At 37.1% G+C, this 13,770-nt stretch overlaps 1 protein-coding gene across 2 annotated transcripts in view; it reads left to right on the top strand.

The window, feature by feature from the left end:
• PHTF2 (putative homeodomain transcription factor 2) overlaps nucleotides 1–13,770 on the top strand; it is a 129,407-nt gene that overhangs the window by 72,925 nt on the left and 42,712 nt on the right. For both annotated transcript variants that reach the window (XM_082632408.1, XM_082632407.1), the window contains exons 3-5: nucleotides 2,694–2,750; nucleotides 9,376–9,445; nucleotides 10,017–10,175. In XM_082632408.1, the coding sequence (XP_082488534.1) occupies nucleotides 2,694–2,750; nucleotides 9,376–9,445; nucleotides 10,017–10,175 (286 nt within the window). The remainder of the gene's footprint in view (nucleotides 1–2,693; nucleotides 2,751–9,375; nucleotides 9,446–10,016; nucleotides 10,176–13,770) is intronic.

Here is a 13,770-nt window from a genome sequence, read left to right as displayed (position 1 = left end):
CTTTAGGTCAGAAAGGAGCCTTCCCTTCTGAATTCCTTCCCTGTCCCTTCTAGTATCCTGCCACCACTCTGATTTCATGATAGCTCTGAGGTACTACACACATACCCCAAGAAGCAGTTTTCAGAGACAATTCAGTCTGAATTCATATGTGAGGGTAGTTTGTTAATGGCATATGCATCACTAAGCAGAACCCTGAACATCTCCTGAAGCACCCGTGTTTAGCTTTAAAGGCACCCTCACAGTTTTCTTCAGTAAAGAAGTCAATTTGTGTATGTAACTAAAGGGTCCATTCTGGTAGTATTTTAAAAACAAAAAAAGTCTGCTGCAAAGGAGAGCTGATGTTTCCACTTTTTGAGACATTTAATTGCTTGTAATTGAAAATGACACTTACCTGGTTAAAAAAAAAATTAAGATCCCACAAGGTATATTCTATTATAGTAAAAGTTGTCCTTCCTCTCACACATCAAATCTTTGAAGAAAAGTTGATTAGCCAGTAAAACAAGCCATCATTTTCCTTTTTATATCCTTTTTATAGGAATATTCCCCATCACCATTCTGCTGCCTGCAAGAACCTCAGCCTTCAAAAAACTTTTCCACTTTTAGTCACTACTTCACTGCAAGGTTTATTAGACTTTCTATACCTTTTTAAAAACCTGGAGCTATTCAGTACCACGCTGTGGTTGTACTGACATGCTTTTCTGACTTGGTCTATTGCACATGCATTATTTTATTTTCCCTGACTTTAGGACTGTGGGATATATATTTCCATGTCCATATTCTTGAGTCATCTTGAAATAAAAACACAGTTCTTGGACTTCCCTGGCAGGCCAGTGGTTAAGACTCCACACTTCCATTGCAGGGGGCCCAGGTTCGATCCCTGGTTGGGGAACTAGGATCCCACATGCTGTACAGCGTGACCAATAAATACATTAATTAATTTTAAAAAAACCCACAGTTCTTTAAAAAGAGAAAATACTGCCAAAATAATTATTAAACGTATTGGTACATATTCTTTATTAGTTTTGATTGTTGTTTCACTGAAGAGTATGCAGTGCATTGAAATAGTTACACATTTAAAAAATAACTTTTAATTGAATCAAGCCCAGTCATTCTGAATTATCAAGTTAGAGCAGAACTGCTCCTGTGGAATCTGTGTTCCCATACTTCTTTTCTGATTTTAAGGAAGATGACTGAGGGGCAATTAGTCACCGCAGGTCAGCTCTGCCATTAGGTCTAACCATTTGGTTATTGCTTACCTAGGACTTATTAATCGTGCTTTATAGAGACTGATGGCAGCTTTGGTTAAGTATGAGTCAGTTGTTCAGCCTGTGTGGCTTGGTCTAGGTGTTATAAGATTTTAGTATGCAGGGTATTATTATATCATAAAGTGCTTTTTAAAATAAGAAAGGAGTCACAGGAATGTGATGAAAAAGAACAGTATTTAAAGGACCAGAGAAATTAGAATGAATAAGGTAATATGTAGGAGAGATAATAGAAATGACAGGCTATTATGGAACATCCCCAGATCCACACTGGGTACCTGGGTGTTGCGCTCTCTCTGCTAGAAAATGTACAAACACATGTACATCCTTAAAAAGTCTTTATAACAAGTCACACCTTTAAAAAATGACTTAATAAATCATTTTTTAGCTCCTTTATGTCTATCTTTAAACCCTTCTCATATTCTCAATTTCTCATTTCTTGAAACGAGATTTTAAAAATAACATGTAGCTAAGAGGACTTTTGGGTAGAAAGGTTTTGTGATTCAGAAAATATTTTCCTGAACTTACTCATATCTTTGCCTATCTCTGGTCTCTGTCTCCAGTCTCTAAATTGTAATTATCTGAAGTAATTTTAATGTCTCAGGATTCTAATTTTCAATTAATGCTAATAATGAAGACTCTCAGTTTAAACTATAGGCTGTTGACCCACTTCAGTATCCTATTGGATATAGGAAATTAAGTGGAAACTGGAGACAGTAGGAGGTAACAGAGAAGAACTTGGTTAGGAACAGTAAGAATGGTTTGTTCATCCTGCCCAGGTGAAGGTATAGTTCAGAGACCTTCCCAGCATCCAAGAGTAATAGGCACAGAAGGTACAAGGAATTCTACTTCTTGATGCTTTTCCCTGTGTCTTCAGTTGCTTTCCTGACTATGTTTTTCAATTTAAACCTTAATCTAATTGGTAATTGTGGTCTACCTGCTTATGAATTTTTACTTCTGTAGAATATTGATATTTTTTTTCTTTAAAAATGACTCCATAAAGAATTAATGACTTGGGAGTTTTTTCTTGAATGTACCAGGGCTGTAGCAATTATGTTTATTCAAAATAAAAATTCCCTAGGGTCACTGCCCTAGGCTTTTAAACTTTAGTAGTGTATCAGAATAATCTAGAGGGTTTTTTACAAACATTGTTGAGTATCACATCCCTATTTCCGATTGAGTAATTCTGGGCTGAAACCAGAGAGTTACCATTTCTATCAAGTTTCGAGAAGATGCTAAAACTGCTGGTCCTGCAAGCATCCTTTGAGAACCGCTGCCATACAGTATTGATCACAGAAGTCTGAGACAGAGCTGGATCTAATCTGCGCTGAATAGACATTACGTTGCTTGTAATTCAACCGAGTTATACCTGTTGGATGGGTTCCAACAATGATCATTTAATGTAGTATTATTTTTAATTTATTTTCATAGATTGGAGCATATGATCAACAAATATGGGAAAAATCTGTTGAACAAAGAGAAATCAAGGTAACAAGTTTATTTCATTCTGTATATTCTGTAAACTGATTATTAACCACAGTTTATTTAATATCTTCCTGTCGACCTTTTAAGGTACAAATTAATATTACTTACGCTATCCAGACTTTTACACGAAGAGGTAAACTCTTTTATGAGGACATGTTCCTGTGTCTTTGCCTCTGCTGGTGTTTCTCTTTTCGTTCTTTGGCACCTTTCTGTTCTTTTAAACTCTACTTTCTAATGCTTACCCTTTGTCAGCTCTTTTCCCCGTCACTTGTCACCTTACACTTCTGGTTTGCTTTTCCTCCCGTTTGATGCTGTCATTGCTCTGTACAGTTGATTAAACTGGTAAGTGTTTCAGGATTTTTCCCGCCTGAGCGATCCTGTGCAAACGCTGCTCTGTTTAACTGAGATCTGCTCTTTGGTGCTACTAACAGAATGACTTGGATGCAAATAGAGTCGCTGAAAAGTTGGTCATGTTTTGAAAGGATTTAGGAAAGTAAAGCATTAATTGAAATGTTTTCGTCGTTCCTAGTTTCTTCTTGGACATGTAATCATTTAACGCTGATAAGACATTCTCATAGGCTACCTTGCTAACATGGGAACTATTTTTAACTAAATTTGTCCTGTTTCTCAGCAGTCACACCTTTTCAGTAATAAGATTTATATTTTTCATTTGCATAGATGATACTAATCAGTGTGTTCCTGCACGAGCTAAACTTAATATTGGCCCAGAGAATGTTACTTTAGTTGCTTGACAGTTTATATTTTGTGCAGAAAGGTTTATATTAGATTGAAAACCAGTGTCTATAGTTACTTAAAAATTTCAGTGTTTAGACAACTTAATGATCTATAATGAAGAGGAAGATTCTTTGCCATTTGTTAATTTTAATCTTTGAACTATTTTCATGAAGAATTAATACAGTTAACAAAGGTGCAGTGAGCACCTACTATGTCTTAAATATAGGATTAAATCATGGGGACAGAAAGATAAAATTATAATTTTGTAGATGAGATACATAATTACAAATGAGATCAGTTCAATTAAGAGAGGGATGTGGGGCTTCCATGGTGGCACGGTGGTTGAGAGTCCGCCTGCCGATGCAGGGGACACGGGTTCGGCCCCGGTCCGGGAGGATCCCACATGCCACAGAGCGGCTAGGCCTGTGAGCCATGGCCGCTGAGCCTGCGCGTCCGGAGCCTGTGCTCTGCAACGGGAGAGGCCACAACAGTGAGAGGCCCGCGTAGCGCAAAAAAAAAAAAAAAAAAAAAAAGAGAGAGAGAGAGAGAGATGTGTAGTTCTCTCTTGGGATGCAAAGTGGGGAATCAGCCCTGGGGAGGTTAGGAAAGATTTCACAGAGGAAGTGACTCATGAACTGAGTTTGACAGACATTAGAGAGAATGAGGAAGACATTCCAGACAGAATGAAGAGCATATGAAAATATACATGAAGGAAGGAAGGAGCATGACTGACTCAGAATCCTCAAGGAACTTGATGGCTAATAGGTTGGGTGGAGGAGGGCGATTAGAGTGATTAGGAGTAAAACATGAAAGGAAATGGAAGTCAGATCTTGAAGGGGCTTAACTGCTTTACTCAAGAGTCTAGGCATAATCTGGAAAACAATGGGAGAGACATTGAAGGATTTTAAGCAGAAAAAGTTACCTGATTAAATTTCTATTTTAACAGCTTCACTAAGGCAGCACTAAGTATGGTGGGAAATATTAGAAGAGGAGCAGATAGAGAATTTTGTTTCAGAAATATCCAGGTGATACTTGGGAGAGACACTGTGGAGTCCTCAATATGTAAAGGGTGTGTGTGTGTGTGTGTGTAAAACATTCTGTCTGGAATGTCTTCCTCATTCTCTCTAATGTCTGTCAAACTCAGCTCATGAGTCACTTCCTCTGTGAAATCTTTCCTAACCTCCCCAGGGCTGCTTCCCCACTTTGCATCCCAACAGAGAACTATACATCCCTCTCTTAATTGAATTTATCTCATTTGTAATTATGTATTTCATCTACCCATATATATATGTGTGTTTTATGTATTATACACATTATACAGATACAGCTATAGGAGTGAGTGGATTTACGTTGAATGATGAGAGAAAAAGGCTGAGAACAGAACACTGGGAAACAACATTTAATGGATAGGTTAAAAAAAGAGATGTGAGTGAAGGAGGAAAGAGAAGTGAGAGATCCATGAGACAACGGTCTGAGACTATCACGAAGAGCTGGAAAAGTTAAACAAATAAAGGGCAGCAGAGAGGTCTAGTAAGATGCCTTGAAATCTTTTATTCTCTTTGACAGTCTTTAACTTGTTGGACAGGGAATGTTAAGTACCTTGAGAGATTGTGTTACCAGTTGGCACATTTGGATGTTTTTTGAAAGTTAATCCCCTCCCCCAAATATAAATATATATATATATATATATACTTTGTAATAGTACTTTGTAATAGTAATTGAAGAACTAAAAACAGTATTAAAACTTACTTTTGGGCTTCCCTGGTGGCTCAGTGGTTGAGAGTCCACCTGCCGATGCAGGGGACACAGGTTCGTGTCCTGGTCCGGGAAGATCCCACATGCCGCGGAGCAGCTGGGCCCATGAGCCATGGCCGCTGAGCCTGCGCGTCTGTAGCCTGTGCTCCACAACGGGAGAGGCCACAACAGTGACAGGCCCGCGTACCGCAGAAAGAACCCAAACAAACAAAAAAAACTTTTGTTATTTTGAATTAAAAAGGTTAATTTGTTGACAAGTGTGACATTTTTCTTAAACATTCTAGTGGAAGCAAATTATTCATAGTGTAAAATAATTTTGTATTTATTCTAAGGAAGGTAGAGAAGTGTGTAACTGTGGTGTATTAATGCTAATATTTGATTTAAAAGAACAAAAGCACTGTACCTGTTGCTTAGAGAACACTAACAAATGTATTGAGTTTGTCTTTTAGGTAATCGATTTTTTTATTATCTGTCAAAGCAGTGAGCAACAACTAAAGAAATCAAAGAAAGCCATGAAAATATATTTCTTGGAAATTTTTTTATATTAAAGACCCTAGCTGATATTGCTAAAGTGTAAAGTCTTTTCTGAGTTGCAAGTGATTTTTTTCTTAAACGTTTTAGAAATTATAACTGAAAACTGTAGTTTTCTGATCACCTTGACCCAAATTTAAAAGTAAATGTGGACTTCCCCGTGTTTTAGCACGTACTAGAGTTGTAAAGCTTCAACAGAACGAACTGTGTTATTTAAAGTCATTGTAAAGGAAAAAAGGGATTGGGGAAACTAACCAGGATTTCCGGAAAGTGAAACTGATGGTTATGTCCTTTGATAGAGTCTACGTATTAATAGTTCCATGCATGTGAAGTCTGGATCGTTGACCAGAAGTACCTTCTAAACTTAAACAGAACTTGTAAGCTTTTTGGCTCAACATTATGTGTGTGCCTAGATATTTTGAAAAATTCAAAACTTCATACTATTTGTGTCATTGCCCTTTAGGAATGTACTATAGGAGTGTAAGTGTATATTCAATAAAGAATATATTATTTGGATTCTTGGAGATTAATTGTATTCACAGTACTTGATAATTTCTTTTCTTTCTTTTTTTTTTTTTTTTTTTTTTTGCGGTACGCGGGCCTCTCACTGTTGCGGCCTCTCCCTTTGCGGAGCACAGGCTCCGGACGTGCAGGCTCAGCGGCCATGGCTCACGGGCCCAGCCGCTCCGCGGCATGTGGGATCTTCCCAGACCAGGGCACGAACCCGTGTCCCCTGCATCGGCAGGTGGACTCTCAACCACTGCGCCACCAGGGAAGCCCAGTACTTGATAATTTCTACTTTCTAGTTAAACCAGTAGTTTAAAAAATCTTTTTCTGAAACTAAGTTAGTTTTCCTTTTTTGTTTGTTCACTCAAATTTCTTGAAGTTCATAATTATATTTAGTACTGAAAGCTATGCTGTTTTGTGTGAATGTAGTTTAAACCAATTTAAAAATTGTCCTACTTAAAATATCTACTTAATTAAAATCACCTTTTATGAAGGCTGACACCTTGGTCCTAATATCTTTTATTTTTGTGAATAAAGTCACTAATGTTAGAAGATTTGTCAGTGAAATTTTTCTTTATCTTTCTTTAAACCTTTTACATATTCTGATAGGCCACCTTGAGGGGGAAGTTTTGTCGAAGTTGGCAATTATGCTATGACTTTACAATGTAGCTCAAAATAAATGTTTTAATAAAATATAAAATAGGAAATGAACCACATATTAAAAAGGTCAAGTAGAATGAGCATGTTGAAAAACAACATAATTGCATAAATCAAAACAATTTACTGTTCCTTTTATAAGGGCTTTAAGTTTTTAAAACAATCTTGATGAAAATTTTAGGTATACGGCAGTAAATTAAGCTTCAGATTTGTTATAAACATTGGCAGTAAGGTTATTTTCAAAGTGCTAGAAAAATAATATATAAAAGACAGAAGTAAAGTAAAATACGTTACTGTTTTCAAATTTGTTGGCGCTAATAAAGGTAAAATATCATATAGACTTGATGCCAAATTTGAATAGTGCTTGATTAATGAATTTTTGTTTAAATACATGTATTATTAGTATTGCCTTTCCAATTTGCAAAATATTGGGAATGATTTATAGTCTATCAGCCACTCTGTCATGACATTAAAATGGGAAGTGCAGATAGAGTTGTTTCTTATTATCTGCAGTAGTTATGTCCTTTCAAGTCGCCATGAACACTGAATTAGTGAATATTGACTCTTGCTCTTAGGAGAAATACAGAGTTAAGTTCCTGTGAGTCCCTAGTCACAGCACTTTCGTCAACTGATCAATACATAACCTTGTTTTATGACACCTTATTTAATATATGTTGTTGATCCATTAACATTGAACTCATGGCCAGCAGCTCATGCCTGAACAGAGCTTACCTAACACATTTTCTCAGTGAGGCACGTCACAGCCTTCTTGTACGTAGGAACACTGGACCGCATGTCAGCACTATCTAGGGGACCATTTTAAACCACAAAATTACCGACAAAGTACAAAAAATGCAAAAGATTTGACGTTAAATAGACTGTGAAAAGGAACTGAAAGAAGAAAGCTGAAGCAAGAAGGCAGACTGTTGCCTTGTTTGACCTCAACTGGAAATGTGAACATTGAGTGACTCAAATTTTTTGCCACTCTCACTCTGTGCATATCTACAAATGACTGCAAAATCACAGCAAGTATTGATTTTAGAGACCAATAAATTTTAGTGAATAGGTGAATTTGCAAATATGGAGTCTATGAATATGAGGATTGACTGTATATAAGATTATCATGGCTATGTCTTCAGCCCTCACCCTTCTTTCTCTTTTGTTTTTGTATCTGGGTAGTTCGCAACTTCACATGGACAGACTATTTGAAGGAGTTCAGAGGTTAATTGCATCTTGATTTCAGGGTACATTTTTGGTTTAAACATCTCAGTTAATTCTGAGCTCAAATGCTGTCTTATTCTTTGTTTTAGATAAAGGCAGTACTTGATCAAATTTTTAATTTAAGGGGTCATTGTTACTTGGATTAGGACTAAACAAAGGATTTACTGCCAGGTTACTTGGTGGATTGAATGAACAATAAGCAAATCATTGAAACACTGTGTCATCGCTAAGCACTTGGATTCCAAGGAGTTTAGCCTAAGCTCCTCCAATTCTTAACATCCTAGTCTTAAGTTATAAAGTGTAATTTATGTTTTGATAGTTTTTTCATTGATTTTGATCTCTAGCCCTACTCTAACTCTGTACACTGATGGCAGAAACTTAATCTTAGTGTTCAGTAATTTCAAGTTGAAACTAATTCAATTCATGATTTCTGCCTTCTCCCTCCTCCTACTGGGCATGGCATCTAAGGTATGAGGTGATAAGGTTGCATTGTGGTCTGATTAGTGGTTGGCATGTGAAGATAGTGGCAACCGTGAGATGTGCATCATCCTCTCTGGGTCTCACCCCTACATGCTGGCATCTGCTAAGAAATCTGCATCCCTGTCTGTTCTCAGCTCTGTGATCCACTGCTTTCTGCAGGAATGCCCCCGGCATCACACCTTAAGGGCCCTTCAGGGCCACTGCTCTCCTAGCCAGCTTCAACACTTCCCTGTGCAAAACTGGGGCCACCACAGTCTCCTGGACCATCTCAGGCTGTAATCCAAATTGATTGGTAGCAATAGTCTTTGTTTTAGAATTATGCTTTTAGTAATAAATAGGCCTGACATGTTGCATATGCGCCTAAATTTATCCTTTGGGAAGGTAATAAAATTTATTACAATACTATAGTTGTGTTCCATTTGTAACAAATATATAACGTGTTAGTTTTTGTCCATTATATTAAAGTTTTCCTTTTTAATTGAAATTTTTAAGCGTTGATTCTGGGTTTTAAAAATATATGTATATATAATGAATTTCAATACTACTTTTTTATTGCGTTATAATTGACATATTAGTTTCAGGTGTAAACCATAATAACTTGATATTTTATATATTGAGAAATGATCCCCACAGTAAGTCTAGTTTAAATAATTGTCCCCATACATAGTTACAATTGTTTTTCCTTGTGATGAGGACTTTAAAGATCTGCTCTCTTATTAGTACTACTTTTAATATATTACAGGGGTTAAGGAATAAACCAAAGAAAACAGCACATGTGAAACCAGATCTCATAGATGTCGATCTTGTAAGAGGTGAGTCTTGAATAAACAAATGTTTAATGAAGTTAGAAATTGACCTTGAAGAAACAGAATTCAAAATGGGTTAGATATATATGTTTGTAGAAACAGAAGCAATGTGAGTCTAAATGAAGTCAGAAATAGTATAAAAAAAAAGAGAGGATGGAAGCATTTAAATACCACTGACTAGTCTTTTCTCCCACTAAGAATCATTCCAAGAACTAATAAGTGTAAGAGAAAAGCAGCTCGTATTTGCCTAGCACACAATAAGGCTTGTTATAAAAATTAAAGTGGTATTTTTAATTCCTAACTGGAACTGACATTTGAACATTGTCTTGTATTTATAAAATATGTGGGAGAAATTTTGCTGTTATTCAGTTAAAAATAGGTTTTTTTCCAAAGTACCTGAGTTAATATGATAACATGAATAATGTTTTTAAAAGTGTCTCCTACCCAAAATTGGACAGTTCCCACTCATAGTACAAAATAAAATTTCATGTTTTATTGTTCTTCAAATGTTGAAATTTTTTCTTTAAGGAAATTAAAGAGTAATAAATGTTCTCTGTCATTTTGTTACTTTTCTCAGGGTCTGCATTTGCTAAGGCAAAACCTGAAAGTCCATGGACTTCTCTGACTAGAAAGGGAATTGTTCGTGTTGTATTTTTTCCCTTTTTCTTCCGGTGGTGGTTACAAGTAACATCAAAAGTCATCTTTTTCTGGCTTCTAGTCCTTTATCTTCTTCAAGGTATAATTGATAGAAATGCAGTTTGCTTTTAACTTTCAGCATATTTTGTTCTTAGGATTACTAAGGCTTTTTTATTTCTAACATATGCTAACTACTACTGAGTATGAAAATAAACATTTATTGTGATATTTCATTTAATAAGACACAACTAGTTTGGTATTTAAAATGTTAGAGAAAACAAAGCAGTTATTTTCCAAAATAACTTTATGAAAATTTGAATCTGTGGATGGCTAAAGAAAAATACAAATTGAGAGATTTTTAAAAATTACAGTCTCTTCCAACTGCAGCCCAACATATACATACATACCAGTCTCTTTTTTTTTTTTTAGACATCTTTATTGGAGTATAATTGCTTTACAATGGTGTGTTAGTTTCTGCTGTATAACAAAGTGAATCAGCTATACATATACATATATCCCCATATCTCCTCCCTCTTGCGTCTCCTTCCCTCCCACCCTCCCTATCCCACCCCTCTAGGTGGTCACAGAGCACCGAGCTGATCTCCCTGTGCTATGTGGCTGCTCCCACCAGCTATTGGTTTTACATTTGGTAGTGTATATATGTCCACGCCACTCTCTCACTGCATCCCAGCTTACCCTTCCCCCTCCCCGTGTCCTCAAGTCCATTCTCTAGTAGGTCTGTGTCTTTATTCCCATCCTGCCCCTAGGTTCTTCATGACCTTTTATTTTATTTTTTTTAGATTCTATATATATGTGTTAGCATATGGTATTTGTTTTTCTCTTTCTGAATTACTTCACTCTGTATGACAGACTCTAGGTCCATCCACCTCACTACAAATAACTCAATTTCATTTCCTTTTATGGCTGAGTAATATTCCATTGTATGTATGTGCCACATCTTCTTTATCCATTCATCTGTCAGTGGACACTTAGGTTGCTTCCATGTCCTGGCAATTGTAAATAAAGCTGCAGTGAACATTGTGGTACATGACTCTTTCTGAATTCTGGTTTTCTCAGGGTATATGCCCAGTAGTGGGCTTGCTGGGTCATATGGTAGTTCTATTTTTAGTTTTTTAAGGAACCTCCATACTGTTCTCCATAGTGGCTGTATCAATTTACTTTCCCACCAACAGTGCAAGAGGGTTCCCTTTTCTGCACACCCTCTCCAGCATTTATTGTTTGTAGATTTTTTGATGATGGTCATTCTGACTGCACACCAGTCTTTTTTTTATGCAGCCTTGAAGTTCATTTTTCCTTTCTCAGCAGTGTTTTTGTTTTTCCTCTTAACGTTTGTATTCTGAGACTGTCCTCATTCTGTATTGAAATTCTACATGCCATGTACTGTTCTAAGTGCGTTTCACAGACACTCATTTAATACAACAACCCAGTGAAGAATGGGTACTATTATTATGTGTAGCTTATAGACACAGGACCTGAAGGACCCAAGGGCCCAAAGCCACACAGTCACCAAGGGTAGCAGAGCCCAGGTCGAGCCCAGGCAGTCTGACCTCGAGCCACATGCGTCACACCTCTGGGACGCTGCCTCCCATCACAGCAGCCTGCAGCGCAAAATGCCCAGTGCTCCTGAGCGCTTGCAGCCTAAAAGAAGAGGCCGTTCACATTCCATCGCTCTAACAAAGCAACGATTTTAGTTTGGTGGTACCCTTTCAGTCTCTTTAATGTCTTTTATTTTTTTTATTTTTTTAAAAAACACAATCAGAATCCTGAATGATTATTTAAATATGTTTTATCAACAAATGCTAAGTAAAAGATAATATCTTTTAAGTAAATGAAAATACAATAAAAATGAAAGACTTCTATTTAGGTAAAGTTGTTTTTTTAAGCCAGGGTGTATCTTATATACATAAGAGGGAGTGAACTTGTAGTTATCTTCTAAGGCTATCTAGTTTACCTAGAGGAGAACACTTTCTTCTAAAGTGGTTAGAAATTGCAATTGCTTATTAGAGTGATAATTAATCAGTACCATTCATTGTAAGCACTGTGCATTGTGTTTTTTTGATATTGTTGCTTTCTAGTATTTGAAGGCAAACAAGTTTGCAGTGTAACTAGTTCACATACTGTGGCTGAAATTCACTTACTGGCTTGCCTAAATTAAATAGGGTTATGGTTAGGGAACACAGCTTAGATCAGGCATGCAAAAGAGGTATTTTCAGTTCCAAACCGAAGTTTAACATTATTAGTGTGTATAAGGATTGAACACTGAACACTCTCCTAGCAAAGCTTAGTTTGAAAAGTCACTTAGCGACTTCCCTTGTGGTCCAATGGTTAAGACTCTGCACTCCCAATGCAGGGGGCCTGGGTTCGAACCCTGGTCAGGGAACTAGATCCCGCATGCCGCAACTAAGAGCCTGCATGCCATAACAACAATGACAAAAAAAGAGCCTGTGTGCTGCAACTAAAAATCCCACATGCCGCAACTAAAGATCCTGCATGCCGCAACAAAGATCCCGTGTGCCACAAGTAAGACCAGGCGCAGCCTAAATAAATAAATACTAAAAATAAAAAGTGACTTAACCTGTTCCAAGTTATGTAGCCAGTGACAAAGCTGTGATATGACCCTAATGACCCTCAGCAGTCTGCTAGTGCCTTTAGAAACCCCTGTGCTTCCACCTCCTTGCATGTTGAGTAGGGTATAGTGCTCTGAGCTGTGTCTTCATTCTCTATCCCACCTTCATCTCCTGAAGAGTAGAAGAATTATTTGCAGTCAGACTGGGTTTATATAACTACTTACAGTTTTTCACTTCAGACACATGCCTTTTAAGTATCTCAACTATGTATTCTCAGCTCTATCCCTACTTCTTGCTTCTATCATGCCCTTGTCTTTTACCTTCTGTCCATTTACCTTTTAAATTACGAATCCAAACCAGCCTCTTAAGTTCTAAATTTTCCTAATTATCATTGCCTTCAAGATAAAAAGCCAAGTTTTCAGTCAGTCTCTTATTGAATTTCTCCCCAATTTTAACCAGACTAAATTAGCTCTTTGCTCTTTCTTAAACATTCTATGCCTTTTTTTTTGTAACCTATATGCTTTTGGGGTAACTCTCTTTGCCTGGGTAGCCCTTTTTTCCTTTTACATACTTGGTCAACTACTTATTCTCTCAGAGTTACATTAACTCTGAGAGTCAGTCATCAGAATTCCTTCATAAACCTCCAGCTTAATTACATATCTTACCTATCTATCATACTGTTTTAGTCTACTCAGGCTACTATAACAAAATACTACAGACTGGGGGACTTAAACAACAGAAATTTATTTTCTCACAGTTCTGGAGGCTGGAGGTCCAAGATCAAGGTGCTGTCAGGATTGGTGTCTGTTGGAGGTTTCTCTTCCTGACTTGTAGACGGCCACCTTCTTGCCGTATCCTCACATGGCCTTTCTTCTGTGCATGAGCTGGGAGAGATTTCTGGTATCTCTATCTCTTATAGGGACACTGGTCCTTTTGGATTAAGGCCCTACCCTTATGATTTAATTCAACCTTTATTACATCATATAGGCCCTATCTGTTAAGATAGTCACATTGGGGGTCAGGACTTCAACATTTGGAATGGAGGTGGGGGGCACAATTCAGTCCATTACAGGTGTTTTAATTATTTCTTTATATGTCCCCCGTTTC

This window comes from Mesoplodon mirus, assembly GCF_964341445.2.
Source record: "Mesoplodon mirus genome assembly, chromosome: 9".
Taxonomy (NCBI): Eukaryota; Metazoa; Chordata; class Mammalia; order Artiodactyla; family Ziphiidae; genus Mesoplodon; species Mesoplodon mirus.
Note: the sequence above shows the minus strand (reverse complement) of the source record. Positions and strands in the feature narration are given on the sequence as shown.